Source organism: Maylandia zebra, linkage group LG20 (assembly GCF_041146795.1).
Source record: "Maylandia zebra isolate NMK-2024a linkage group LG20, Mzebra_GT3a, whole genome shotgun sequence".
Taxonomy (NCBI): Eukaryota; Metazoa; Chordata; class Actinopteri; order Cichliformes; family Cichlidae; genus Maylandia; species Maylandia zebra.
This window is the reverse complement of record NC_135186.1, coordinates 33987396-34015093: the sequence shown is the minus strand read 5'-3', so window position 1 is coordinate 34015093 and position 27698 is coordinate 33987396. Positions and strand designations below refer to the sequence as shown.

Below are 27698 nucleotides of genomic sequence, written 5' to 3'. Positions count from 1 at the left end.
TCAGGCAGTCAAAGAGACGACACAGATCAGGGGACAACAAACGCTTTTAGTTAGAAAGAAAAATAAGAAAACAGGTAAAAACTAGTTTGTCTACAGCGACAGTGTATTGGAGTTTCCACTGAATTCCAACCAGAATAAAAGCAGAATATTCATCCTCAATATTAGCAACTATGAAGTCACCACACACATCACTACTAATCTAGAAACACAACATGGCTTGGCTGACATGGTGGCTTCTGGCAAGACGCACAATATTATAGGCACTAAACTCTGGAACATGCAATATGGTGGCTGGTTACTGTAGTTTGTGCCGGGTCGAGTCCTGTGGAGTGAGTCCAATTACAGCGGGACGTTTGATTTCTGCAGCAGCGTGAAGGAAACGGGTTCGCTGCTCTGGGCAGACTGGGTGGCGCCACCTACGCAGAGGCTTCGTCACAGCGCGAGGACTTTACAGAGCGAGGCACGTTTATTTTGTCCAGGACGAAGACATTCAGATTCCCAAAGAGAAAGGGTTATGAGAGAAATTGGGCTTCCTGACAGGATGTTTCAGGATGATCTAAAAAAAGGAAGATACTTTATAATTCTCACGGTTTTAATTACTCTTTTAGTTCACATAAGTTTGTTTTCTGTACCCTTCAGCTTGTTTTATTTATATTTTCATGAATAAATTTATTTTTAGAACCAATAACGACGCACACCATCCTGTTAATGGGTTAACACCTCGATTCCATTTTAAAGGTACTTTTTGTAGTTACCCTTTGCATAATTTAACTCAGGCTTGCACCACCAGGGGGCAGTGTTTTGACAGTGAGTGTGCTCTAAGATGCTTTTCTGTTTAACTTCTTCTAGTCTAGTAAAATTTATATTGAATTTTTAAATATAACCTGATGAATTCCAAAATAGGGTTAACTGTTCTTTTTGGAGTTACCGTTTAAAAATTTTATGAAACCTTTCATCACCAGGTAGGCAGCGTCTTACAGGTGAGATGCTTTCACAACCATAGTATATTTGTTTAAACATTGATCTTCTAAGCAAAAGATCCTTGGTGTGATTCGAGGAAGAGACACAAATCCCTTTGGGGTTGTGTCAGGAAGGTAAAACAGGCAGAGATAACTGCTGTGAATGAAGAAGTAGCTTATTTATGCGTTTTAACATTAAATTCTTTTTAGCCGCTCCTTTTTTTTAAGGAAGCTTTGCCCTTTTCTAGGCCACCTGTGTGAAGCAAATATGTTTCTATATATATATATAACTTGCGTACTTACAGAAAAAAAAAGGCTACATTGCTGCACAATCTTGTGACATTACTCAAAAATACCACCTGTTCTTTACTTCAGTTGGTATCTCTTCATCCAAGTATAAAAGACTTTGGAAACATTCAAAAATTAACTAAACAGTAATTTTCTTCAAGTACCTTTAAACAAAGAGTACGGAGGCTTCAAACAAGCGGCAACCTCCAGGGCTAAAAAAAAAGACAAGCAAACATAGGTGAGCAAAAGTTAGCAGCTAAACTTACTGAAACGCAGTGAAGGCAACAACCTGCCCAAAAAAAAAAAATGCAGTTCTATATTTTTCTTTTCATTCAAGCCTCTCTTATTACTGTTGTTTTTTAACATAATTTTGTCTCCTTTTATGTCCTGATTTTAAAGTTTTTGTTGCTTATTTTGCTGCTGTACTTTTCCTATTATATTTTCATGTCACAATTCAGAGCTGCACACTTAAAAATGAACTTCTTCCTAGTCCCCCTGGCCTTTTTTAACTTTTGCATTCAGATTGCTTTGTTCTTTTTAATGAGTTGGAATTTTACATCTGTGAGTTTTTATATCAACATGTCCAATACCCAAAGGTCTCCGAATGGATCCAAGCATGCTCATTATTAACCTTGATCATTTGGTTATGTTTTAAGGCGAGGAGGAGACTAAAACTTCAGAGTTAAGAGAAAAATGGAAGCGTTTGTGCTGCTCCTCAGCTGCTAATGCTCAATCAATAGTCAGGTCCCGATCAGATCACGCGTTTTACCCAAGTCTGATGTTTTGAATGCCTCCAGTAAACACAGACTGTACAAAAGAAGAGATCATAGTCAGTGCCGGTCTGCGAAGCCTTGGGTTTGGCATTGTGGTGCCAGAAGAGTCCAGATTCGGAAGAAGCTTATGTGCACTTATTTGGCGCCTTTCAACCTTAGCAGGTCTAGAAAACGGCTTACAATCTGCTTGTCATTCACACATTCACATACTCATCTACAAGGTGCTTGCCTGCCATCAAAACCAACTCTGGATTACAGTGTTTTTCCCAGGGATACGAGGCCTGGGATCAATTCACCAACCCTGAACCATGGCAGAAGGTCCAGGAAGGTGGGTGGTAGACTCGTGGCTGGTCAATGATACGGTAGCCACGAGCTAAAGCATTCCCTTCATACTATTTATTTATATGAGAGGGAAACCAATTTACAAAATCATGGTATGTTGAGGAAAACTTCAAAGTTGCAACTGAGAGCATAACCTCATCAGGAAAGTGCTTACTGAGGACATCAATGAAGTGAGAAGTAGGGTCACCTTCTCACTGGCCTCTAAACATTAGGACTTGGAGTTCTGGCCATTAGTAAGAACACAGATTTAAGGCACTTTCATAATGGTTCCACTTTTCAGACTGGGCAGCACCGTCCTTCTTTTATGCAGTCTGTGCTTGGAAAACGAGGCGCCTGGTTCAGTTGTGACAGTAGAAAGTAAGGATGGAAAATTTGACTTTTTTCTATACTGCTAGGATCCTTCAAAAAGACTCCAGGGTCTAAATTAGGTTCCAGAGAACTTAAAAGGTCTCTGCTCATGGTGTAGTACTTTCTGAAAGTTAAGAAACTCTGGAGTGAGGCTCAGATTGCTTAACATTTGTGGTTGGCCAACCCCTGAGGGAATGCAACCAATCAGTCTTAGTCATCTGACAGTTATCTGTCCCGCATGTAAAAATCAGCACGCTTTCTTTAAGGTGAAACTGTCGGTAACGGTTTGTTTAAACAACACTGATGCCTGGTTCAATGGGGGCATCAGAGTAGTGTTCAAGCAACGTCATAAACAGAGGAAATAATGTATTTTTTGCTGCCAGAATCTGTGTGCGCGCCAGTAATGCAGGCTTCATCCTGCACAGTGATGGAAAAGGTTGAAAACTTTTTGATAAAGCTGTTCTTCTCTTTCACCTTGACCCCCAACCAATCACAGCTGTCCCTCCCTGAGCCTGGTTTCTGCTGGAGGTCTCTTCATATTAAAATTTAGTTTTTCTTCTGCCACAGCTGCTCATTTGAAGGGATCATCAAATCGTTGAGGTTCTCTTCGTAACATCTGCCTTACAATATAAAGTGCCTTAAGTGTTGCTACATAAATAAAACGGAACTGAACTGAAACTGAGATGTGAACGCAGCAGGGATGTAACCTTGTCATGACTTTTTTCACAGCTGCTGCCATGTCAGCGGACTAATCTGTCTTATCTTTGCAGAAAACTAGCAGTCTGAAGCAACATTTTACTTCCTTGAAAGAAGTTTATCTGAGCCTAAACCTTGTTCATGTTTACGGATTGTGAGTGTTCATATCATCAGATGTCTGAGTATGATCCTTACTGCAGACTTAATAAACAGCAGCAGAACTCAAAGGTTAAATTTCTCCAGAGAAGCTCAGACAGCCCAGCAGCTGTTTGATAAAAACATAGAGTAGCTGCTTTTCAGGGACATTGATAACTCAGAATGAGGTTGTTTTACTACTGTTGGAGAGTTAGAAATATATATTTGTTCAACACTTTTATCAGCAGGCTGCCTAGTGTTTGATTTTGCTATCACATCTCCTTATTAGGGCTTAGTCAGATCTATCTGAGCTTTTGGTAAAGCTGAGTTTCCCAGTTTTTCCAACATTTCTGTAAGTTAGAAACCGTTAAGTAGAGTAGCTCTGATGTGACATGCGCCCAGCATTTGGAAACATAGCCGTCTACTGATAACAAGACTGGCAGCACAAGAGTGTTAGGAAAAGAAATAAAGGAATAAATATAGAGTACCTCTGGAAATATAAGTTAAATAAATGCGGCTCTTATTTGTACCACATTTTTTCTCTTTGCTTCTGTTTTGCAGATCAAACGACCAGAGGTCATCCTGGACCTAACTTCACTAAGTTCAAGTCCCCCTAAGCGCCCTCTAAATCACTCTCAGAAATGAATTTGCAGACTTACAGCTAAGATTTCAGCTCAATGAACAGCTCTGCCCATCTTCGGCACAACTACACCCATGTGAAACTGAACCAGACCTCAGTCCAGGTTTTAGACGACAGTAAAACCTGGCAGGGTTGACCTCTGCGTAGGTGCGCTCTGGTTGAAGGCCTGCAGGGTCTCCGAGCGACATGCAGGCGGTTGATTGTACAAACTGGAGGAGTGCAAACTGTTCCAGATATTCAACACGAAGACACAATAAAAATAAGTAATTTCCCACTCTTTCATTAAGACTAAAAACTAAAATAAAGCTACTGTGAAAGTGGGTTTGGTTTGACATTAAAAGTGCTTCCTTTGGAAACAAAAGACTACGGAAAACAGATTCATCCTGGAAGAACAACTTGCTCTGTTGGACATACTTGGAAAAACCAATGAGGAGGCTTTTTTTTTCCGCCAAGCAACTGACTCTGCTAAGAGGAATCAAGAACTCCTCACACTGTTCAGACATTTTAGACGGTATTCAGAATGACTCAAAATCATGGCCGAGTACAGTCACGAATTGGGTATAAATACTCACAGATTAGATTCACTACTTGTAGGAGGCATTCTGAAAATGGATGGAAAACATTAGTGCCCCCTCTCCGTTTATTGTTAGCTTAATGGAAAATGGGGACGAAAACAAATGATGAGATTTCCGAGAAACCAGTTTAAGGTGCAAACCGCCGCCTCACATCATCTCTGAGGCTTTCAGTCGAGGACTAGTTTCAGTAAGGGACAGTCAGTCAACAGGAGGAGTTAAGAGCAGGTTAAAAGTCAGGGACTGTCAGTCAGCAGCACAGCGATGAGTAAGGGACTGTCAGTCAATAATATCAGACTTTAAAGCTGTATAACAGAGACAAAACAATAAACTATCAAAATACTAAATAAAAAAAACAGGTTATATTCCGGAAGCAACGTTTCGTTCAGAGTAATGTGTTGTTAAGCGTTGGTTTTTAGTTCCAAACTACTCCCCCCCCCCCTCCCCACGGAGACTAGCGGGACACAACAGCTGCCTTTTGATTATATATACACACACACTTTTTATCGGTTTTTCCTTTTCATTTGTTTTTCCTAGAAAAAAAGATACTATCCATTTTCCACTCGAGGTGTCCCTCAGCGCCAGGTTGGTTCTCTAATCCAGAACTTTACAGAGTCTCCAGACAGAATCAAACAGAGAACAAGCTGCGACAGTCCTTCCAGCTCTGTGTGACGCTTTCCTTCTATCTGTAAACGGTGTAAAAACCATTACAAGGACATCCCAGTCATACTCCTCTTCTGCCTGGTGCTGATTCAGTCCGTCAGGCTATTGGTAGACGGCAGGTTCATCAGTCCAACCAATCAGCTGACTCTTTCGCTGACAGCAGTCCGTGACTCTACGGTTTCTTCTCGGCTGGGACAGGGAACAGCAGATTGCGGGACGATGTCTCTGAGCTCCCTACCCTCACCTGCTGCCTCTGGCTCTGCCCGGAGCCTAGCCCTACCATCTGCCCCAGGCACGTGACCAGCCCCAGATACTCCAGGAGGTCCAGGAGGCATGGAGCTGGGAGGCCTCGAGGTGCTGTTTGATCCTCTGTCTCCTCCTAAAACCTCTCTGCTTTCAGATGGCATGGCTGGCTCCCCTCTCCCCTCTGTCCTAACCCCTTCCACGCTGACGTCTCGGCTCGGGATCAGGCTCCCTCTGCCAGGCCTTGTGGTGCTCAGGTCTTGTGGCTGTTCGCTCTGGTTTTGCTGAGCAGGGACGAGGTTGGTCCTGGTTAGGCTGGAAGATGGTCGGCTGGATGAGAGGTGCTGCACGTTTGGCCTGGTAAGCTGAGAGTGTGGCTGGGAGCGCAGCTGTGGTTGGATCCGCTGAAAGTGTGGTTGTGCTTGGGACTGGGGTTGGGACTGGGGCGGCCTAGGCTGGGAGAGAGATTGACTGGATTGTGGTCTGTATTGAGTCTGGAGTTGATGTTGTGATGGGGGCCTTGTCTGTGGTTGCACTTGGTGTCTGGGTTGCAGGTGAGGTTGAGGTTGGGCTGAAGTTCTAGACTGGGCTTGTGGCTGCATTTGGGTTTGAGGTCTGGGCTGGGATTGAGGCTGCATTTGGGCTAGGGTCCTGGACTGGGATTGAGGCTGCATTTGACCTTGGTTTCTGGACTGAGGTTGAGGATGAGTTTGGGTTGGGGTCCTAGCGTGGAGTGTCGACGGCATTTGGGATGGGGTCCTGGATTGGGGTGCTGATTGTGATTGGGCTGGAGTCCTGGATAGGGGTTGCAACTGGACTGGGGTTCTGGATTGGGTTTGAGGCTGCGTTTGGCCCGAGGTTCTGGGCTGCAACTGAGACTGAGGTTGGGCTGGAGGCCTGGATTGGGACTGACTCTGAGCTTGAGTTGGGGTCCTGGCCTGGGATTGAATTTGAGGCTGAAGTGACTGTCGGGGCTGGGGCTGAGATTGTTGTTTGAGCTGGGTTTGGAGTTGAGATGGGTGCCTTGACTGGGTTTGAGGTTGGGGTGCTGTGGGGGATGTAGTTTGTGGATGTGGATGCCTTGTTTGGTGCGGATGGATGTGCAGGATGGAGGGGCACTGAGGAGGATGTGACTGAGGTTGCGTATGCTGACTCTGAAGCTGGGTTCGGTGTTGGGTTGAGGAATGAACAGGTTGTGAGGGAACTTTCTGGTTGGCAGCCTGAGGCTGACTGTGGGTTTGGGATGGGGGCTGTTGGGGCCGTGGTTGTGTCAGGCCGTGTCGGGTAGGAGAGGACTGGGGTGCTGGGTAACGACTCTGGGCTTGGGACTCATGGGGAAACTGGGGCTGGTAGCGTGGTTGCAGGGTAGGATGTCGAGGTTCGGGCAGGGACTGTGGTGCAGACTTGGACTGCGGTCTGGGAAGAGCTTGCTGGGTGTGCTGCGACTGTTGGGAGGTGAGCTGAGGCACAGTCTGAGGCTCAATGTCAGGCTTGGACTGGCTAGAAGGTGCTGGGTGTCCAGAGGGTGGAGGAGGAGGAGAAGGTTCATCCAATGTTGAGACAGTGGATTGTTGGTGGCGATGCTGATGATGGTGGTGGTGGTGATGGTGGTGCTTGTGAGGTGTTCGCTCCTTCCTTTTGTGGCTTTTTGACGGACTAGTGCTACTGCTGCTACTGCTACCCCTTCCACCCAATCCCCCCTCTCCTCCCTTATCGCTTACATCTTCACCTACTTCTTCCCCTTTGGTTACACCATCACCTGTTGCCTCTCCTGATTTGTCCTTGTGCTTCCGCCCTTTATGTGTCTTGTGTCCATGTGGTTGGCTGTCATCTGAAGCAGAAGGCTGCTTCTGTGATTGTGACTGGCTCTGCTCAGAGGGGGCGGGCTCAGGCTCTGAGCTTGGACCTCCTGCCATTGTACTGCTCTCCTCCTCGGCCGCTGTTGACTTTCCAGTCTCTGTTGTTGTAGCCATTGGAGTCTGCACACTCTCCCTTTCCTCCACTGTCTCTCTCGTTTTACGTTTTTTGATTGGCAGAGCTGTTTCCTGGACAACAGGTTTGGTGGAAGACTCCTTAGCTGCTCTCCGTTTGGCCTCAGCAGCCAAGATGGCAGCTGCAGCGTAACTTCCTGCTGTTGAGCTACCAGAGGCTGATGCAGCGGAGGTGGATGCTGTGGCGACTGATGCTGCTGTGGAGGCTGACGCTGGTTTCCTGCCCCGTTTCTTGGGGGCAGTCTGTGGTGGAGGCGGAAGTTCTTGTTCTGATTTCCTCTTTCTGCCAGGGCGGGACTTGGTCACCAAGGCAGGAGACACCACCTGCAGGGGAATTGCCAGATCAACAGGAAAAACCTGCATTAGCATTGTTGCTGGAATTATAAAATCATATTTAAGATTTTAAAGCACTGACTAGACTGCTTCCTGGATGTCTCCTAGGTGAGTTGTTTTGGAAATATCCAAATAGTAGGGACTCCAGGGTAGGCAATAAACATGCTGGAGAGATCATGTCACTCAGCTAGCTTTGGAACACCTTGGTGTCCCCCTTGAAGAGCTGGCTGAGGAGAGAGAGATCTAGGCATATCTGTTTAGACTGCTTCCACCAAGATCCAGGTCCAAATAAGAAGCAGATAATAGATGGATGAAAATACTAACCATACTTACTGCAACCACATACTACAGTCTATCTACTTTTACTCATCATTTACCTCTGTTTGTGAGGTGCTTCTCCAGGTAGAGCCTTAAGTTTCGAACCATGAAAATCATAAACACTAGTGCACAGCCAAGTCCTCAGTATCCACTCTCAAGACATTCTTGGCAGGACTACTGCCAGTCAAGATAAGTGTTTTATTTTAAACTCCTAATGAAAGTCTTTTCTACCTTCCAGATGATTTGTGGATCTCTTGTGTTGATCAATTGCTTAAGACCTTATTTCAGTGTATGTTAGCTGTTTTGCCCATCTTCAGGACACAACTCTACGAAGGTAAACAAAGTCTTCCATGAATTCCCTTCCCATTCTTTTCACTGGGATATTCAGAAAGTCTTTGTAAAGATGGAACTGGAGACACACACAGGATCCTTAGCCATGTCTCTAACTTTGCTACAAATGAGGATTTACAATCTTTCATTTCCTGTAACATGATTTAACTATCTCTAAATAGTTATTTGCAGGCTAAAGTTGATCAAGGTAAAACCTTGGGTTGCCTTTATTTGCTGTCACGCACAAAAAGAAGAAAAAAATACAAGCTGCCACCAGCACTACCCCTCAGATTCCAAGTAGATACACCTATGGTCTCAATTTGAAAATCCTAGATTATTTCCGTCTTGAATTATTGAACTCACAAGATTTTAAGAAAACTTGACCTTGACCTTGAAGTCAAGATCACTGAGATTTGAACTTGTCCAATGTACAGGCAGCTATGGTATCAATTTCAAAATCCTATGTTGCCTTGTTCTCGAGTTATCACACTCACAAACTTTGGTGTCCATGCTGCCCACCCGCCCGGCAAAATGACGGCAGTACTAGGGCTGCCACGATTAGTCGACTAGTCACGATTACGTCGACTATCAAAATCGTCGACGCGTCGTTTGAAGCTTTGTAAGATCACAAAAGACGCAGGAATAAATGGCAGGATTTAAGAGTGTAATAACGGACTGAAACAGAAGATGGCAGCACTGCATGTACAAGGATGCCAGCTGCCGTTAAACCCAGAAGAAGAAGTAGCTCTGTCCCAGAATTCATAGCGCAGCCCAGCTCAGTTTCCAACAATAGCGGCAGCTAGTTAGTTTTAATATTACTCTTATTATTCTTTCTGGGTCACAAAATAAACGTTTAACATATTTTCATGCGAGAATGTAGCTGTGTAAACCTCAAATATCTGCTCAGTTTATCAAGACACCACATATTTTCAAAAGCGCTCCGACGTTTTCGGAGACGTCTGTTACCCACCAGCTTGATAGCTAGCCGGGGGCAAAGCTCACTAGAGCCCGTCAGAACACCGGACTCCCGGCAAATCGTTTTCAAACCCACCGCCATCTTTCGCTACTCAGGTTAAACATATATAAGTCACTTAGATAACTTAAAAATGTTATTGTTTGGCTTTTTTCAGTATTTTATTTGTTCCTGAGTAAATTGGTTTGGCTGAGATTAAAGTTATAGTTTTTACACAGCTGAATAAACGTCAAGCAGACAACTGATTATCAGAAGTGTGAGATGCTGGAGAATATACTCTGGTGTCCCGTTATATTTTAGATAGCAAGGAGCAGACGGCGGAATTTATTAAACTCCACTGAAACAATCTGCAAATTTCATTAAAATTTAATAAACTATCATCTTGTATTTATTTTTAGTTAGCACATACCTTAAAGACTTAAAGCTGTAAGCTAATGATAGTTATATAAGAGCAGATGCTGCTGGTGCAATAAGCTGTACGTTTTACGTCCAATGGATGATGATCTGATTAGTCAACTAATCGCAAAAATAATCGGTGACTAGTCGACTATCAAAATAATCGTTTGTGGCAGCCCTAGGCAGTACCCATCAGCCTTTCACAGCTGAGGGGTAAAAATTACAGGACGCCTCAACTATCCTTGAAGGTAGTGAGCCAGAATGGCAGGACAGTATGACCCAATGTTACTGGTTGGGAGTTGGGTCTTCAGTCTTTCCTGTCTTGCCTGATATAGGATGCTCTTTACATTACACCTGTAGGTCAAAGGGGGACCAGTTTGACTCTCAGGAGCTGCTTTGAAGGTTACTGAAAAACACAAGTTAATCAACCTCAACAAAGTGGTGATTCATTGGATGACATTATGGTGTAGAGGTGTGATCATTTTAATCAAAATATCTTTAAATGATTATGTTTATACGTGTGAACATCAGTTTTGGAGAGATGCATATTTTCTCCTTGAAGCATATTTCTGTTAGCTTTCCTGGACAGAAGAAATGAGGAAAGTTGCTTAGGAAATGCATGTTTGAGTTATTCAGCTTACTGCGACAATCTCAACACTGTGCTTCTCGAAAATGTACGAACGACTAAACGACAGAGCAACCATACCTTTGAGGTGGTGGTCGTGGTGCCAGTGGAGGTCTCTGCTTTGCCGAAGGGCATCTTGACCAGCAGTTTGCCCGGAGTTTTCTCAACCACACGTTTCATTGCCACTCCTTCTGTAGCCTGCCTCATCTTCCCACTGCCTACAAAAACACAAATAGATACACAATTACAGAAAAAATAAATACTCAAATAGAAATACTCAGGAACAGCTTTCCAGTATAACTTCTAGAATCACATCATTTAGTACCTTTGGGCCTCCCACGACCACGCCCCGATGGTTTCACCACCTTTGGTTTCTTGGGTGGGCGCTTCTCACGGCGGGAGGGGCTCCCACGCCCAGTAACAGTAAAGTCAAAATCATTAGGGTCGGTTGTTGTGTCACCAACCTTTTGGAAGTAGGCAATAAGCTCCACCTTGGAACGAAACGCTTTCCCCTCCGAGCTAAACAGCAAAAAAAAAAAAAAAAAAAAGCAAAAAAAAAAGCATCACAAATGTTCATTTGGGGGTTTTACTCCTCTACATCCTGGAAAACGAGCACACTGTCAGGGTGGCTCAGGGCATGGCTTACTTGATTAGGTAGACATCAAACTTCCCAGCAGAGCGTCCAGACTTTCTCTGTTTCAGTTTGCGGGTCCAGCCTTCGGGCAGAGATGGGTCATCATACAGCGGCCCTCGGTCCCGAATGATGGAGCGCCGCTGCCTGGAAGATCCGGCAGACTCGCTACCACCTGCAGACTCTGACCCTGGCTCTGAGGGACCGGCCACTGGCTCTGACATCTGCAAGGAAAAGGTGAGCAAAAACTTGTCCTTCATCCTGAGCAAAATGTGTCATGATGTTCAGCAGGTGATGAAATTTGTCCCTCCATGATTCCACTGTTTCTACTAACTTCTAATGCAGTCTTTACCTGGGTCTGTTGCTCCAACCCTGTCTGTGGCTGCTGTGCTGTTGAGGTTGAAGCTGAGGCCATGGTCTCCGTCCCCCGCTCAGCATGACGACGTTCCCTGCGGGGTTTCTTGGTCTTGGACCTGTCTTTTTCCTTCCTTGGAGGCTGGGGTTCAATAGGTCCTTCATCACCTTCTTGCCCCTCCTCCCTGCACAAAAAAGAGAGAAAATCATACTGTTGACATTATGACCACAACCTGTTAACTGCAAGAATCCAAATAACTTCATAAATATAAGTTCATCCACATAGAACACTTTCAGATCAGTGTTTGACTGAATCAGTAAGAACACGTTAGGCTTCCTTTAGCTTCACTCTAGGGCTGCCACAAACGATTATTTTGATAGTCGACTAGTCACCGATTATTTTTGCAATTAGTCGACTAATCAGATAATGCATCCATTGGACGTAAAACGTACAGCTTATTGCACCAGAATGCATCTGTCAGTTCGCTGTTCTCACCAGCTCTAGTGAGCCTTGAACCCTGGTTAGCTATCGAGCTGGTGGGTAACAGACGTCTCCGAAAACATTGGAGCACTTTTGCAAATATGTGATGTCTTGATAAACTAAGTAGCTGCCGCCATTGTTGGAAACTGGAATTGACTGGGCCGCGCTATGAATTTTGGGATAGGTTGGGCCACGATGGATACACCCGACCCATCCTTCAAATCTGGGGAAATGAAGAATGCATTTTTTGGCCGCGTTTGGGGGAGTTTTCGAATTTGGACAGGCGTGCCACGTCCCTGTAACGTAATTGACCTACAAATGCAGCCTCCGAAGGATGCGGCCGCTAAATTTGGACACAGCTATGAAACCTGGACACTACTTCTTCTTCTTTGGCGTTTAACGGCAGCTGGCATCCCTGGACATGCAGTGCTGTTCTTCTGTTTCAGTCCGTTATTACACTCTTAAATCCTACTATTTATTCCTGCGTCTTTCGAAATCTTACAAAACTTCAAACGACGCATCGACTATTAAATTAGTCGTTGACAATTTTAATAGTCGACGTAATCGTGACTAGTCAACTAATCGTGGCAGCCCTACTTCACTCCCATCAAATGTTTGCAGAACATTTAACTCCAAAGATCCTTCAGACCTGATATTTGAGTTTGAACCATGTAAAAGCTGCATGAAGGCAAATTACGTGCCATTTTTCTAACCGCCAATACAAAGCTCTGACAGACTTCATAAAATCTAAAGCAGGACCTTCTTGAAGTAGTCAAGTGTCAGTGATTCTCACTGTATTACGTTCTTTGCATAAATGGTTAACAAGACCTGACCCTGGACCATTAATAAGCTGTTGCAATTTTGGCTGAGCAAAAAGTAGTTAAATAAGAAGTGTTATGTGTTTGCCACATCCATGGAGGACAGGTTGTGGTGATTGATTTAGGAATGAATTCTGATTAATTCCAGCAAATTATGTATGTCAGGGCATCTGTCCACAGACTGTTCCTTAAAAGAAAATGGGTCAAGATACAACACGACACCCTAAAACTCACAAGTCATTCCACCTAATAATGTTCAATGAAGACTAAAGATAATGGTTTAACAATGTCCAACATAAATGTTGTGAGAAGGCCTGTAGCGAGGAAACCAAGCAGCAATCACCGAGGCTAAAAATGAAGTGCCAAAACCTCCACTTCCTCTAATGGCCAATTGAGGCTGATTCTAAAAGTGAGACAATCTTCATAGACTCTAATGTTAAAAAGCTTTGGCTTCAGTGGATATCTTTACCAGCAGCACCCGCTAATCCAAATATTGTCACTACTTGCTATACACACACTATAGCTGCCACACTATAACTGCCAAAATGCTAACGCTTCATTTAATGCCTTTAAATGAAGAACCTGAAACCAATGGGTAACAAGGTGACTACGTCCATCTTTTATGTACGGTTTGTGAAATCTTACTTATATAGTACCTTGCCTGACCCTTTACTCCTAGTTCTGATTGTGTAGCACTTTGTAGACGTCCCTGTGCAGCACTTATCTCGCAGACAGCTACAAATGCTCTCTAATGCCTTTATTTGGCTATTGGTGATTTGGTCTTCTATTTGCTAAAGCTAAAGCTGGTGAGACGCTGTGACTCCCTCTCCATAATCCTTTGTCTGTTTGCTAAATCTGACTGGTGTTTGTAGATTACAAAAGCAAGCATGCGATCGCCTAAATGTTAATATAAAGTCCAACATCAGTGACACATGTCATGGTGGCTACTTCCATCAATCACTGAAAAGGAAAAAGTGGGCACCCAACATTATACATTATAACATTTTTATTACTTTTAAGACTTATTCTGTATTTATGCAGAATAAAGCAAATTCCAAAGGATTTACAAACTTTTTCCTGCAACTGTATGTAGTGAATGTTGGGATATTACACTATAAACCATGCATGTGATTGATTGGATCAATATCAGATTTCGGACCTTTCCAGAAATAAAGCCCACGTTAACAGTGGAGCTAAACGGGGTACAGACCTTTTTTTTTGGTGATGGATGGTAAAACTCCCTGCCTTTGTGTGTGGACCTCATAGTGAGTTTATCAGCTCAAGCAGCCTGGTGCTCTTATCCGGTCTTTAAGTCGGACGTCATTAGCCGTGCCTGGTCCCAAACTACGCTGCAGGTCCCAAAGTCAAACGAACACTGCGGCATCACTGAGAGTCGAAAAAGTGTCTAAATATGTCCACCTGTAATAAAATGATCAGTGTGGCTGCTCTACCAGGTGTAACAATTAAGTTTAACATCCAGGCATCCATGAAATTTTTTTTATAAAATTTAACAGAGTTAGAAGTTTGCAGGGAGTAAGCTCGCTAGTTTCCATCTAAATACAATACAGCATGTTGTGACTGAGGGATTTCTGAAACAAATTAAGACGTACAGCTCTGCTATCACTTCCGACACAAATGAAGACAGAAAACTAAACAGCAGTGATGTTTATAGGGTTACTGAAGTTGGACTAGCTGGGATAAAATGGCGTGCTACGTGATCACTAGCAACACAGCTATCTTAGCATAATATAAACAGTGAAGCTGGAGGACAAAAACTAACTTTTTCACTCGATTAAAGTTAACGTGAGGGTTCCTGATGGCAGGATGCTATAAACGGACCAAACTTCAGTCAGAAGAACAACTGAGATAATCCATCCACAATACGAGGTTAGTCATTAACACACTGCTGCATGGGCTGGGCTGTAGATACATCTTACACAAAACTGAGGTGTGTTAAAAACTGAGCTTTAAAATAATAAGGATAATAGAAACCAAGAGAGGCCGACAGTGATCACTGAATGTTTTTAGGGGCTTGTAGATTAAATAGAACAAAATGCAAAGCATTAAAACCTGTTAAAAACACAACAGCCTTATTAAACACAGAGTGGTTTGGGCCCGGAAGCAGGACTCATCACGTCATCACTTAAAGACAGGATTGTGAAGCAATTGCAGGAAGTGCTGAGTTACAGTGACTGACTACCCCTGAACGCACCAACAGGAAGTCTTCAACTCACGCTATGGTTCGTCTTTAAGTTACTGTAGGTCACTGTGGTGTTTTTTACCCACTGCAGCAGCTTTGTAACAAAAAGAGATACACATCTAATGTTAGATTAGATAAGCATGAGCGGTGCATTTCCCCCTGATGCTTCTTGAACTTAACAAGTTTCGATGTAGTTTGTGTCCTTTGCTCAGCTGAATACAACTACTTTATCTAAGAAAGCTTTGGATCAGCTGCAGCACACATTTTCAGTGCAGATTAATCAGTTTTTAATTCCCTCAGTACACCAAATTAGTTTTTAAAGTTATATGAAACTGTGATGGTTTTTATCTTGCTTTGACCGACCATCTTTATTTGGTGCAAAACGATGTTGAATTTCCTGTTTTTCTAACGGGGAGCAGAGGCTGTTTCTCATCATAAGTCTGACAGCTGGAACAAGATTAACCTTACTAAATAAACTCTGACAGAAACCAGAAGAGACCAAAATCAGAGTCACTGGTGGAACTGACAGCAGAGGATAGATAGCTCTCTTCTGATTAAAAGACTAATCAGAATTTCTCATTAATATTTATGTGTTAAATGATTATTTCAGCAGCATGAGGGCTGAAGACGACTCGGACCGGTGTTTACTTCACATTTCCAGTTAAATGTCACATTGAGACTGAAAATGTCAGACCCAACAGAATGCCTGTGTTTTCTTAAACTTTAAATCAGTCATTTAAAAACTTCAGTTCATAAAATGAATAAACATTGCTTCTGAATGCATGAAAACAAAAGCTCTGAGGTGGTTTTGAGACATTGAAATCTGTAATAGAAAATTCTTGTCTTAAATTGGCTGCATTCACGAGCACTTCCTCTTTTTCATATTCTCCTTCTCTTCTGCTTTAACCTGACAGATGTGTACAGATGGGTGCAATTGCTCTGTTTCTGAATGTTAATTGCTGGAACTAGATAAATCTGTGTAACACCAACTACTTTGTCTTTGCTGGCTATAAAATAAAACCTGCATGTTATAAAAACAGATTTATATATAAATAAAATATTAAAGTATCTGTGTGTTGTGTTTGGGTGCATTAGACATTCAGATTTCAATCACATTTATGTAAAAGCTTATCTGATTCATTATCTGCAGCACAGCCAAACTTATAGTTCACAAAGTCTATACATTCATGTGTTAACTTATGAGGAGACGGATGTAAACTATATATACCGTATTTTCCGCACAATAAGGCACACTTAAAATCCTTTAATTTTCTTAAAAATCCACAGTGCGCCTGATAATCCGGTGCGCCTTATATATGAATTCTGGTTGTGCTTACTGACCTCCAATCGATTTTATGTGGTACACGGCGCTCAAAAATCTGTCAAAAAATGTTTTAGTACCACTTTGCTAAGCTATGAAGCCGCACCGCTTGATGGATTGTTGGATCAGGTAGTCAGGAGCTTCGCGGAGTAATCTGGGTCCAAAAACTCCGTCTGCTTCAGGTCCCAAAGTCAAACGAACACTGCAGCGTCACAGAGTTAAAACTGTCTAAATTCTTTCATCTTTAATAAAATGATCAGCGTTGCTGCTTTACCAGGTGTAACAATTAAGTTTAACATCCAGGCATCCGTGAAAACAGAATTTATTAAATTTAACAGAGTTAGAAGTTAGCAGGAAGTTAGCTCGCTAGTTTCCACCTAAAAATGATATAGCATGTTCTGACTGAGAGATTTCTGAAAGAATTAAGATATTCAGCTCTGCTACCACTTTCAGCATAAATGAAGACAGAAAACTAAACAGCAGTGACATTTGTAGGGTTACTGAAGTTGGGCTAGCTGGGATAAAATGATGTGCAATAATGACGTATAATGACGTGGGATATAGCGACACAGCTATGTTAGCATAATATAAACAGTGAAGCTGGAGGACAAAAACTAACTTTTTCCCACTTGATAAAAGTTAACATGAGGGTTCCTGATGGTTAGGAACAAATGCAATCCCAAGGCAGGATGCTATAAACGGACCAAACTTCAGTCAGGAGAACAACTGAGATAATCCATCCACAATATTAGTCATTAATATACTGCAACAACATGGGAATAAAGCAGCTGCAAGAGAATTCAACATTAATGAATCAATGGTACGGAAGTGGAGGAAGCAAGAAGAATGAGTTGAGTCAAGTTTGACTTATCATACTGTTTAGTTACACTTAGTGCGCTTTATAATCCGGTGCGCCTTATGGTCCGAAAAAATATAGTAAGGATTTGCTGGAGAGAGGAACAAAGCACAGGAAGCACAGGTAGGTAAACAACAGAACACCATCCAAAAAGGCCAAGCCAAGAAAATCCCAAAATACTGAAAGTCAAGTGAGTAAAAGTCCAACAAATATCCACAAAGAGGAGCATGAGGAAGAAAGACACAGACAATCTGACAAAGGGGAGGTCAACCTCAGTGTGTAGAATACAATACAACTGAGCAACAAACAGGTGAAACTACCAGGTGAAGGCAAGTAGAAAGGAGGGAAAACAGCAAAAGTGGGAAGGAAGCCCATGAGACACCTGGGAAAAATTGACCCTTCAATATAAAACAGGAAGTAACAACATGAGCACTCACAGAGCTTAACTCTATTAAAAGGGTGTTGTACAGCTCTTACTATCCCCTTTCATATGATATATTACTCGACATGGTTTCTTTAATTTTTTTTCCAAGGTAAACTTTGACCTGGGTCAAATACTTAGCCTAGGTACTAGGTACTCATGTTCCCCAACGCCTAGTATACTGTTGTGAAGTTTGAAGACAATCCATAAAAAAATTGAGGGTAAAATAAAGTTTTTACCCAGGCCTTGACCTGAGGCACACCAAAATAAAATCAGCTCGAGCTGTTATTGATATCTACTGTCACACAAAATTTGAAAATGATATCTTGAAAACTGGATGCTAGACTGCTAACAGACACACAGACAGACAAATGGAACCTATTGCACAGTCCCTCCCTTCAGGGGAAGAAACATGAACAACAGAAACATGAACACTAAAGACAAACAGCAACAGTGTCTCCCTGGTCAAAAACCATAGGTTGAACAGTTGTGATAGTCACGACACTGCAATAAAGAAGTTAAAGGCATGCGTCTATTTTTAACACTACACTTGACTGACAACTAATTTGGTTACTAAAGCCACACAGTGACCTCTCATACACAGACCAGTATTATCAACACCTCTTATTTTTTTCATGTAAACAACTTTACATTAAAGGTTGTCAAACCGTCATGTGAAAATTCTGACTCAGTTGCTGCATGGTGAACTTAACATGTGCAGGCTATCACAATGTCAGCATTTTAAAATCGGTTACTGCGTAAGTGGCTAACAGTCACCTCAGTAAGATAAGAGCAAGAGGTCAAACGTTTGATATTTTTATTTGATATAAGGATATAAAATGCACAGTGTTTATAATGGCAACTTTTCTTTTTTAGAACGTCTAGAGAGGTTGAAAAAACACTTTGGTGAAACCTTTGTTTTGGTACTGTTTCAGTGGTCAAATGCTTAGTCCTATTCTGAAAGCAACACAAACTGTAATAGCCGAGATTCAACAACCATGGACATAAATCAGTACATATTAGACCACACAAATCAATAGAAGTCAAAAGTATTTCACAAACTGTTAGGAGACTGTGTTAAAGTATTAGCTGGGTAATGAGAGAAGGTGGGGGAGGTACAGGAAGAAAATAACAGCAGAAGAAAACTATAAATGAATGGATACCACGAAGACCATGATGAGGCAAGAGTAATCTTAAAACTAATCTTTTTTGGTCTTCCTGTCATTCTACCACTTCCTTTCCTCTGCTTCTTCCTTTGTCTCGCCAACCACCTGCATGTCTTCTTTCACATCAATAACCCTCTTGTTTGGCCTTCCTCATCTCCTCGTTTGCCTCATAGCTCCTCCACAGCATCCAACTCCCATTAATTCTCAATCACACTTTTCTAATTTCCAACAACAAAGAACCTATAAGCACCATCAGAACTTTAATATTTCACATCCTAATGTGTTGAAGCTGGAAGAGTTTCTCCAAAAGCTCAGTTCAGATGTGCCAGACAAGTCTGAGCAGCTGACTGATTAGTCTGATCTTCATGGGGCTTCAGGCTGCGATGTAAACACAAAAAACAAAAAGCGCTTTTGGACCAAGTAGTTCTCTAGGTCCTTTTGGGCAATCTGGGAATCCATCTGCTAGTCTGCTGACTTAACCCCTGGAGGCCAATATTTTAGGTCCCCCAGTTTAGCTGGAGGATATCCAAGCCAAGATGTCCTCTTCCATCCAACGGCTATTGTTTACAAACTCAGAAACATAAAAAACTAAATAAAAATAACCTGATAAAAAGTTAAACCGTCATCAGAAAAACCTGTTCTACCCTGTGATTGGTGAATAGCGATGACACTAGGTTTTAAAATCTGATCCCCTTATTCTCCTTAAAGACCATTTTAAATGTATTTATTTGATGTTGAGTCTTTTAAATTTAGTCTTGCATATTTTTTGCAGTGGTTATTATGTCACATCACTGAACTGCACTAGCCTGCATCTAGGATTACCCCTACTAACTTTATATATGTTGCTAAGACTCACATTTTACTTTAATTACTTGTATAAAAACATGAATATTTGTTTACATGAACTGTATGCTGAAAACTCTCAAATGTCTTGTTTATATCCAAACTGTGAAACACTCTGTGATCCTTACAATTAAAATGAGTATCATCATTATTATTCTCAGTAAGGCTGTGGTATTTGTGATAGAAGCTGGAATGAATGTTGGTTAACCTCACTTACATACTGATAAATGAGTCAGCCTGTAGTGAACATAAGTAGACGGATATCAGCTGAACAACAAAAGGTAAAAAAAATAAATAAATAATTTTTTATACATATTTTCACTAACCCCTTCAGAGTCTTTTTAGGTTTAAAAAAGTAAAATACATTACCTAACTTAAATATTGCACTTTGTGTCGCACTGGCAGAGACTAGGCATTGGTAACTATCTTTTTCTTAGTCTATGAAAATAGGAAGATGTGAGTTTAATGACAAATTGCACCTAAATTAACAATTGCTCTTGCTGGTTAAAGCCAGTGCTCAGAAATGCTTACAAAGGTAACTCTGATGTACATCTGAGAGGTTTCTTTTTTCCTTTTAACATTAATAAACACATTCTTAAAATTGGCCAGATGCTTTTAGTTTACTTTACTGTTAATTCTGAACTGACATCAACCAAATAGTTTTAAATTTGGTTTATATTTCCATTTTAACTTCGGTAGACACAAGGCAGACACGGTTAAAAACGTATCATTTTCTGACGCAGAGCAAACCACCAGTGCAGACAGGCCACTGCCTAATGAAAAGGGAAAAAGCATGGGAAAAGCTACCCATCATACGACTTCAGCTAGACCGAGGATGTTCCTTCAGCAGTCAGTTGGTGGGAATAGTTTGTTAATGCTGACATGATGCCAACACTTCAAAACAGCACTATATCTGGACCAGAGGCAACCAGGCTGTTTGAAAGGCAATGGAGGCAAGGTGTATGGAGGTATGTGGAAATGGAGTGTCAACACGTCACATGACACCATGCTGAGTCCAGATAATGCAAATAGGCTAAAATAACAAGAGTCAAAAAAGAACCGGCTGGATGACATATGGCAAAAGCGAAGGCCGAAGTAAAAGCTGACCGGACAAGTCATGGAATGAAAGTCATCACATACAGTGTGGTTTTATTGAGCATTTAGGCTAAATAAGGTCTGGTTTTCAATATCAGTCCATTACTCTAGATTATGTTCTATTTTATTGCTAGAATTTAGAGTCGTTTCATACAGCCAGTGTTTTACCTTTTTTACGAACAACTAATATCATCCCTTGTCCAACAGTGCGCATATTTTAAAAAAAAGGTAGTATTTCTTCCAAGAATCTAAAGTAGTATTACACAGCTCCTACCTACTGACTTTTCAACAGGCATACGAAACCAGAATCAGCCAGCTCCAAGGACATTCAGAGAAGGGATGGGCGATGTATCGAATATACTCGGCGTATCGCGAGTTTTTTCACGTACAATGGCTAAAATGGCTTTATCGTAAACATCGAGAATAAATTGACATAGAAATATTAAGCTGTCTGCCTGTAATTCAGAGGTTTTTTCTCCCACACGCTGCAAATGCACCATTCGTCCTCCCCTCCCAACCAGAAAGTTTGCTACCCACACTGCACTGAGCATGCTTGTTTATATACTACCAGATAGGGAAAAATATGACGACAGCGGGATTTTCAGATGAGGAAGGGAACAAGACGCGCTTTCGTTTGGATTTCACAAGGAGATTGTTGAACAAAATGCATCAATTTGCAAAACATGCCCTAAAATTATTGCTGCAAAAGATAGCAGCACCACAAATTTATTTATTGAAAAGTCATCCACTGCAAAATTAAGGATGTTTTACACTGAATGTCAACGTCCCCCCACACGCCAAAGAAAACATTAAATAAACCAGCTGTGATACCTGGTCTTGGTCAGTCGTTTCTATGGTCACTATCTAGACTTTTGTTTCTGTAATTTGAGGTCACCACATTTTTTTATATTACTATTTTTATATTTTACAGTCATTTTTAGATTTACTATCACAGTATTGTCATTGTGAAAAACCTCTGTGTGCAACTGATGGTTAAAAAATGGTTAAAACAAAACATTTCAATTCATTCAGATTTTTTGTATTCAAAGAAGAAAAAAATATTGAATGATCCTTTTGAATGAGTATAGCAGTGCAATTTTAAGCACTATATAGTTAAAAATAACATTTGTTTTTGGAGGCTATTTAAACATATCACGATATATATATTGTATTGTGATATAGCCAAAAAAATATCATATTCGATTTTCCTCATATCACCCAGCCTAATTCAGCGTGTGTGATTTCACTGAGTCTGCTGTCTATTGAGCCAGAACAGCAGACAGGAATCCAAATGTGAACCTGTTGTCTGTTCCTGAACTTGAAGACCACCATCCACCACACGACACCAACCTACCTACAATGTCCTCTATAATGCTCAGGTCGTTGAAAGACACATTCAGAGATGAACTGTTGTTCTAATAAATTAACAGAGGAGGAAACTTTATTGGCAAAGAAAGTTATCAAACCCTCAAAGGTGCAAATACTTTCGGATTCATTACCCTTATCACAGACAACTATCCAGCACCCGAGACGAACCTGGGGACTAAAGCTACGTCTACACTAATCCGGTTAAATTTGAAAACGGCGTTTTCATCTAAAGACGCTCCATGTCCACACTATCGTTTTCAATTGTTTTCATCCACACTGAAAAGGCTGTTAATGTACTGCGCATCCGTGAAACGTAAGATGATTGACTTGCGTCACTTCCATATTTACTTTCCGGCTCTTTGAAAAGTCGCAGCAAAATGCAGAGGAAAAGTGCCCAGTTTTATCTGGAGCTATATGGAGCATGTACAAACTGACATTAACCTTTAATAGAGCTGTCAAAATTAGGAGCAAACAAAATGACTCCTCTACAATGTCGTCCGACATCTTAGTTGAATTCTTCACATTACTGCATCATATGACTAAAATGCGTCATCGTTTTCGAAAGCCTCCATCTTGGCAGTCCACACGGCGATGCGAAAACGGCTTTTCAAATTTATCCACTTTGGAGAGCGTCTTCAAAAAGTTCAGTTTCCCTTGACCAAAAACGCCGTCTCGGTGAGAACGACAGGCCAAAACGGAGAGAAACAGATGCATTTTCAAATGAAAACGTATCAGTGTGGACATGGCCTAAAACACACACACACACACACACACACACACACATATATTAATTTCAGTATATTTTGTTGAGATGATATGGTATTAGGAGCAAATTCTAAATTTGAATATTAACAGAAATTTGCTCTTTGTTTAACTGTTACATTGGATTTGATACCAGGTATCATAGCTGAGGAATATCATACTGAAGCTGAATGAAAATACGTTGGAGTTTTTTGGTTTTGCTTTTTTCCTTTTCAGGCTTTAATACTTGTGAAAACATTCATCTGATTTGAAGCAATTTAAAGAACATTATGTGCCTTGTATATGAGAAGCTCTGAACTAAAATCAGTCCCCTACCTCCAAACCTGTGGTTTCCACAGGCCTCCAAATCTGCTGTCAGAGATCACATAACCAATCTTTCTACGTTAACCTGAGCTCCACTCCCGAGAGTCCATATTTATAGAGACATGTCATGACATGTCTCTATAAATATGCTATGAATATGCCATTAAACAGTTTTTTTTTTGTTGTTGTTGTTGTTTTTTGTTTTTGCTTTTGAGAAAACTAATACAGTAGGGGTTGGGAATGTTGCATAACTCCTATTAAGACATGAATATTTCCACTGGAACTTCTTCAGGAATCTCTGAGATGGTCAGGTGGGAGGCACCTGGTAAACTAACATGGAGTGACCCACAGGTTGTGTCTGAAATTATCCACTGATTCATTCTTCTTACTCCCTGTATCGAAAGTTGCTCTGGTCATTTTAATTATGCTGTCACAACATGACAGATCAACATTAGCTAGATTAATATATATCCAGGTGTATTTCTGTCATAAATTATATCATACTAGGGCAGGAAAATATGGCCAAAAATATTTATCACGATATATATTTGAAAATTTGCGATAACGATATAACTGACGATACCACAACTTTATTAGTGCAAAAAACCCCATCAATTTATTTTCACCTAAACAAGCAGCTGTTTATATTAGTTTAGTTCATTAGTTAGTTCCCCCTAGTGTTTGCTGCTTTTGTCATAAGGCGTGCAGCTATTTAAAGCTACGCCGATTGTTTGTTGAGTCAGCGTCTTGTCACCATGCTAGTTACAAACCAATTCTGGTTCATCTGTTTCACTCAACGATCCGCTTTTGCCCTTCTCATTCTCCGCTGCCGCCATGTTTTTTGTACAATGTGCGTATAAAAACAAAGGCACTGCGCATGCGTGTTTTACCCATATTCTATCGTGATATTTCATTTTTTTAACATTGCCTAAAATTGTACTGGTATTACCGTGAAAGGTATAATATGGCCCAGCCCTATATCATACAGCAGTATTTTCCTTAAATTAGTAATTACACCATGAACATCTAACACTGGTTGTTATTTTGAGATACTTCAAGTGCATAAATAGGCTGTATAAAGAATCACTATACATTCACACAGCACTATGAAATGGTGAACTCACCAAATATAGAGAGCTAACAGAAAAGCAGCCTGAAATCAGACAAAATTATCACCTTGTTGCACTTTCACTCTCACATTTGAAAACAGTTGGACACAAAAGACAACAAAAAACATCCAAACATGTGTGCTGACTCAGCAGGGATCATAATAAATGTGAAAAGTTGAGAATACTTATTTTAAAATGCCACAGAATGTCTGATAGTTGAACTGATGTCAAGCATTCATCTGTGTTTTTCATCATAATTCAATGCAGAAAACATCAGACTGCAGGAAGTGAAGTGCATAACCTCAGAATTTCCTGGAGGGCCTTCAGACCCAGGGGTGTGTCCAGAGACGGGGCATGGGATGGCACTGGCCCCCCTTAAGAGCTCCTTTGAAAACATTAGCTGCAGCTGTAAAATTTAAGATGTAAGTCAAATAAATAACTTAAATCCCTAAAAATCCCTAAACACTGAACACAATTCTTAAGACACACATAGTTTTGGTTGCACTACAGCTGCAACCAGTAAAATGCCATGACTGTAGTGATTCAAGTATTTATCCCCTGACTCATTCATCAAAGTACGCATTCAATATTTTAATACTTTATTTAAGACCCTTTTTTTCCTCTGCTACTGTGGGTGAACATTCAAGGCTTTGTTGATCCGGGATTTATTTAAAGTTTATCTTGAATGTGAACTTTACTTTCACGCTGGTTCTTTTGTTATGACAGTAATATAAAATCCTACAAAGCCGGTCCACATATATGGATGTCAGTAAATTATTTCATTAGCACAAGTAAGAAATACTCCCAGACTGGCATTTCTCATTATACAACTTTAACAAATGAATTATATTTCTTGCACAGATTGGAAAAGTTCTCATTATGCAAAAACAAACAGATTACATTACTGGACTATAATTACTGAACCAATAATATGTGTATATCGTTTTAATGGGAATGATTTTAATTAGTGTGGATGCTGATTCAGCAAATTAGTCTTTAATTGATTCAAATGGTCTAGCTTTTGTCAGATTGGTGTCATTTGGTGAGTTCAAACTGAATATTCCAATTGGCTGATTCAATTAGAGCCTATTCAAGCCCCGTTTCCTGATTGGTGAATTACAGTTCAACAGGCAGCTGATGTGACCAGAGTAAGCAGAAAGAGCCAGACAACCACAGGCTCTCACTACAGACATCTACAGCCAAGTCCTAAGTAAGATAAAACTTATTCAGAAGTTTGTCAGATTTTCCCAATAAAAATTTTCAAAAAATTTTTCTAAAATAAAAAACTCCAGTTACTCACAGGAATATTGAACTAAAGCATTAAAGTGTTCAAAAAGAAAGTCACCAGTTATTTAATTACAGAAATTTACCAGGCCACTTTAAATGTGTCTCCAATTACTTTGGGAAATTTAAAAGTATGCATTAATGTGTGCTATTTTCAAAGTAAAAGCTTCCTGGATAGTTTTAGAAAGTTATCAGCATAGTCAAAAATAATTTTAGAAAAAATTCAAAATAAAAGGACACTTGCATGAAACATTCACAAGAAAGAAATTTGTCTGTTCACGGAGAGTGACTTTTTTGTGCTAGCGCAAATATGAGACCAGTGTCTTTCAAAAGGAAGTATATTCTGTGTCCGCAGTATGTATGTTATCCATACAAAACAACACATCAACATGGCAACCAGGACAACAGAGCTTTAAGAGTAGCAGTGACCGTTTTAGCCCCAAACCTAACCACTTCATATTATATATATATATATATATATATATATATATATATATATATATGTAATTCACCAATCACTGTAATTCACCAATCATATATATATATATATATATATATATATATATATATATATATATATATATACACATATATATATATATAATATGAAGTGGTTAGGTTTGGGGGCTAAAACGGTCACTGCTACTCTTAAAGCTCTGTTGCCCTGGTTGCCATGTTGATCTGAGCCACACCCACTAATGTGTACTAATTAGTACAACTGACTATTAAAACAAGCCTACAGTTACAAAAAAAAAAAAATCACCCTACTCATGAGTTGTTATGACAGGAGATACTATCCATAATAGTCTACAATGTATTTTGTACCAAAGTCTAAATATGATTTTGAATGCTGTAAAGTTTGGCATTTTAACACTGGACTCTAAGGAGATGGCCTCACTTTTGGACAGGCTCAAGTGGCCATTGGAGGAACAGCAGCTTGTAGCATCTCTTCCTGCGAATGTTTTTGGTTTTTCTTCAAGGGGGTGGGCATGGCACCCAACCCCCAAACTTTTAGACACACCGCTGGATGAGTAGGAAACCCATGTGTTTTTATTTTGATAAATTCTGCCATTGTACAATGTGTGTGTACATTTAGTGCATGATGGCAGTGATGCTGTTGAGAGACAAACACTTCAGTGAGTGTTGGTGCTGCTGAAGCTGCAGGTGGAACAGGAAGTGAGCTGCTGAAGAAACTAGGACACACAAACACACGCACGCACAGGTGATGGGTTCTACTCCCGTTCTGCAGTTATAAACATGTGCAAAAAGTGGCAGACACTCTGTGTCTATGTGGCTCAGCGGCACTAAGGCAGCTGGCCGCTAACAGGGTAATGATCTGTTTCAGCCCGCTTTGGGTAGGTGGTTGGGTGGAGGCTGCGAGTGCAGTGAGGGAGGTTAGCCCAGGTTACTGGTGAGCGGGGTTAACCCGGGTTAGTGATGAGCAGTGTGAACAGCCGGACCCTCCTCTCATGAGAACACTGTGTTTGCTAACCAGCTAGCAACCGTTAGCTCCTGCCTGTCAGACGGAGCGCGGGAGGAGGGGTGCACCGTCGCCGCTAAGCCGCGGCTGGGATATTTGTGACAACTCCCCGGCCTGACTTCCAGGAGAGTTGTGGTAAAGTCGGAGCGGCCCGGTAGTGCGCGGAGGACGGGCTAAGCTAAGGCTAAGCTCCGCAGCTAAAGTACAGACTGAGCAGTAAGTTGGTGACGTATTCCTGCTAACCCCGCTCCGCCGCGACAGGCCGGGGTAAAAATCAACGCACTTTCACTTCGATAAAACAAACGACAGAAATGGCTCTCAGCCGTCGGAGCCACGGTAGCGGCGGCACGGTAAGGGAGGATAAATGTAAAAAGCCACTTACAGTCTCTCCTCTCCGCTCTCCACGGCGGCCATTTTTATTTAAATAAATAATTTTATATTAAAAAAAAAGCTCCAAACATCTCTGCTCCCTCCTGCTGCACCCCGCCCCCTCGGACTCCATCTCCAACCGCCGTCAACCGCCAACACCGCGAGATTTGCTCCGACATGGGGTCAACAGCACGGTGCAGGGGCGGTGTAGT

General features: G+C 41.3%; 1 protein-coding gene across 2 annotated transcripts; it reads right to left on the bottom strand.

Annotated features, from left to right (window-relative positions):
- Window positions 1-26: 26 nt before the first annotated feature.
- On the bottom strand, window positions 27-27698 carry mecp2 (methyl CpG binding protein 2). Of its 2 annotated transcripts, none has more exons than XM_004568157.5 (6): window positions 27500-27698; window positions 11609-11795; window positions 11272-11480; window positions 10951-11144; window positions 10707-10843; window positions 27-7974 (listed from the first exon to the last, which is right to left on the bottom strand). In XM_004568157.5, exons 1-6 carry the CDS (start codon window positions 27529-27531, stop codon window positions 5554-5556), a joined length of 3180 nt encoding a protein of 1059 aa, XP_004568214.5. In that variant the 5' UTR covers window positions 27532-27698; the 3' UTR covers window positions 27-5553. The 2 variants fall into 2 exon arrangements, with proteins under 2 accessions (XP_004568214.5, XP_014262934.1); XM_014407448.3 differs by lacking the exon at window positions 27500-27698 and adding an exon at window positions 24655-24718.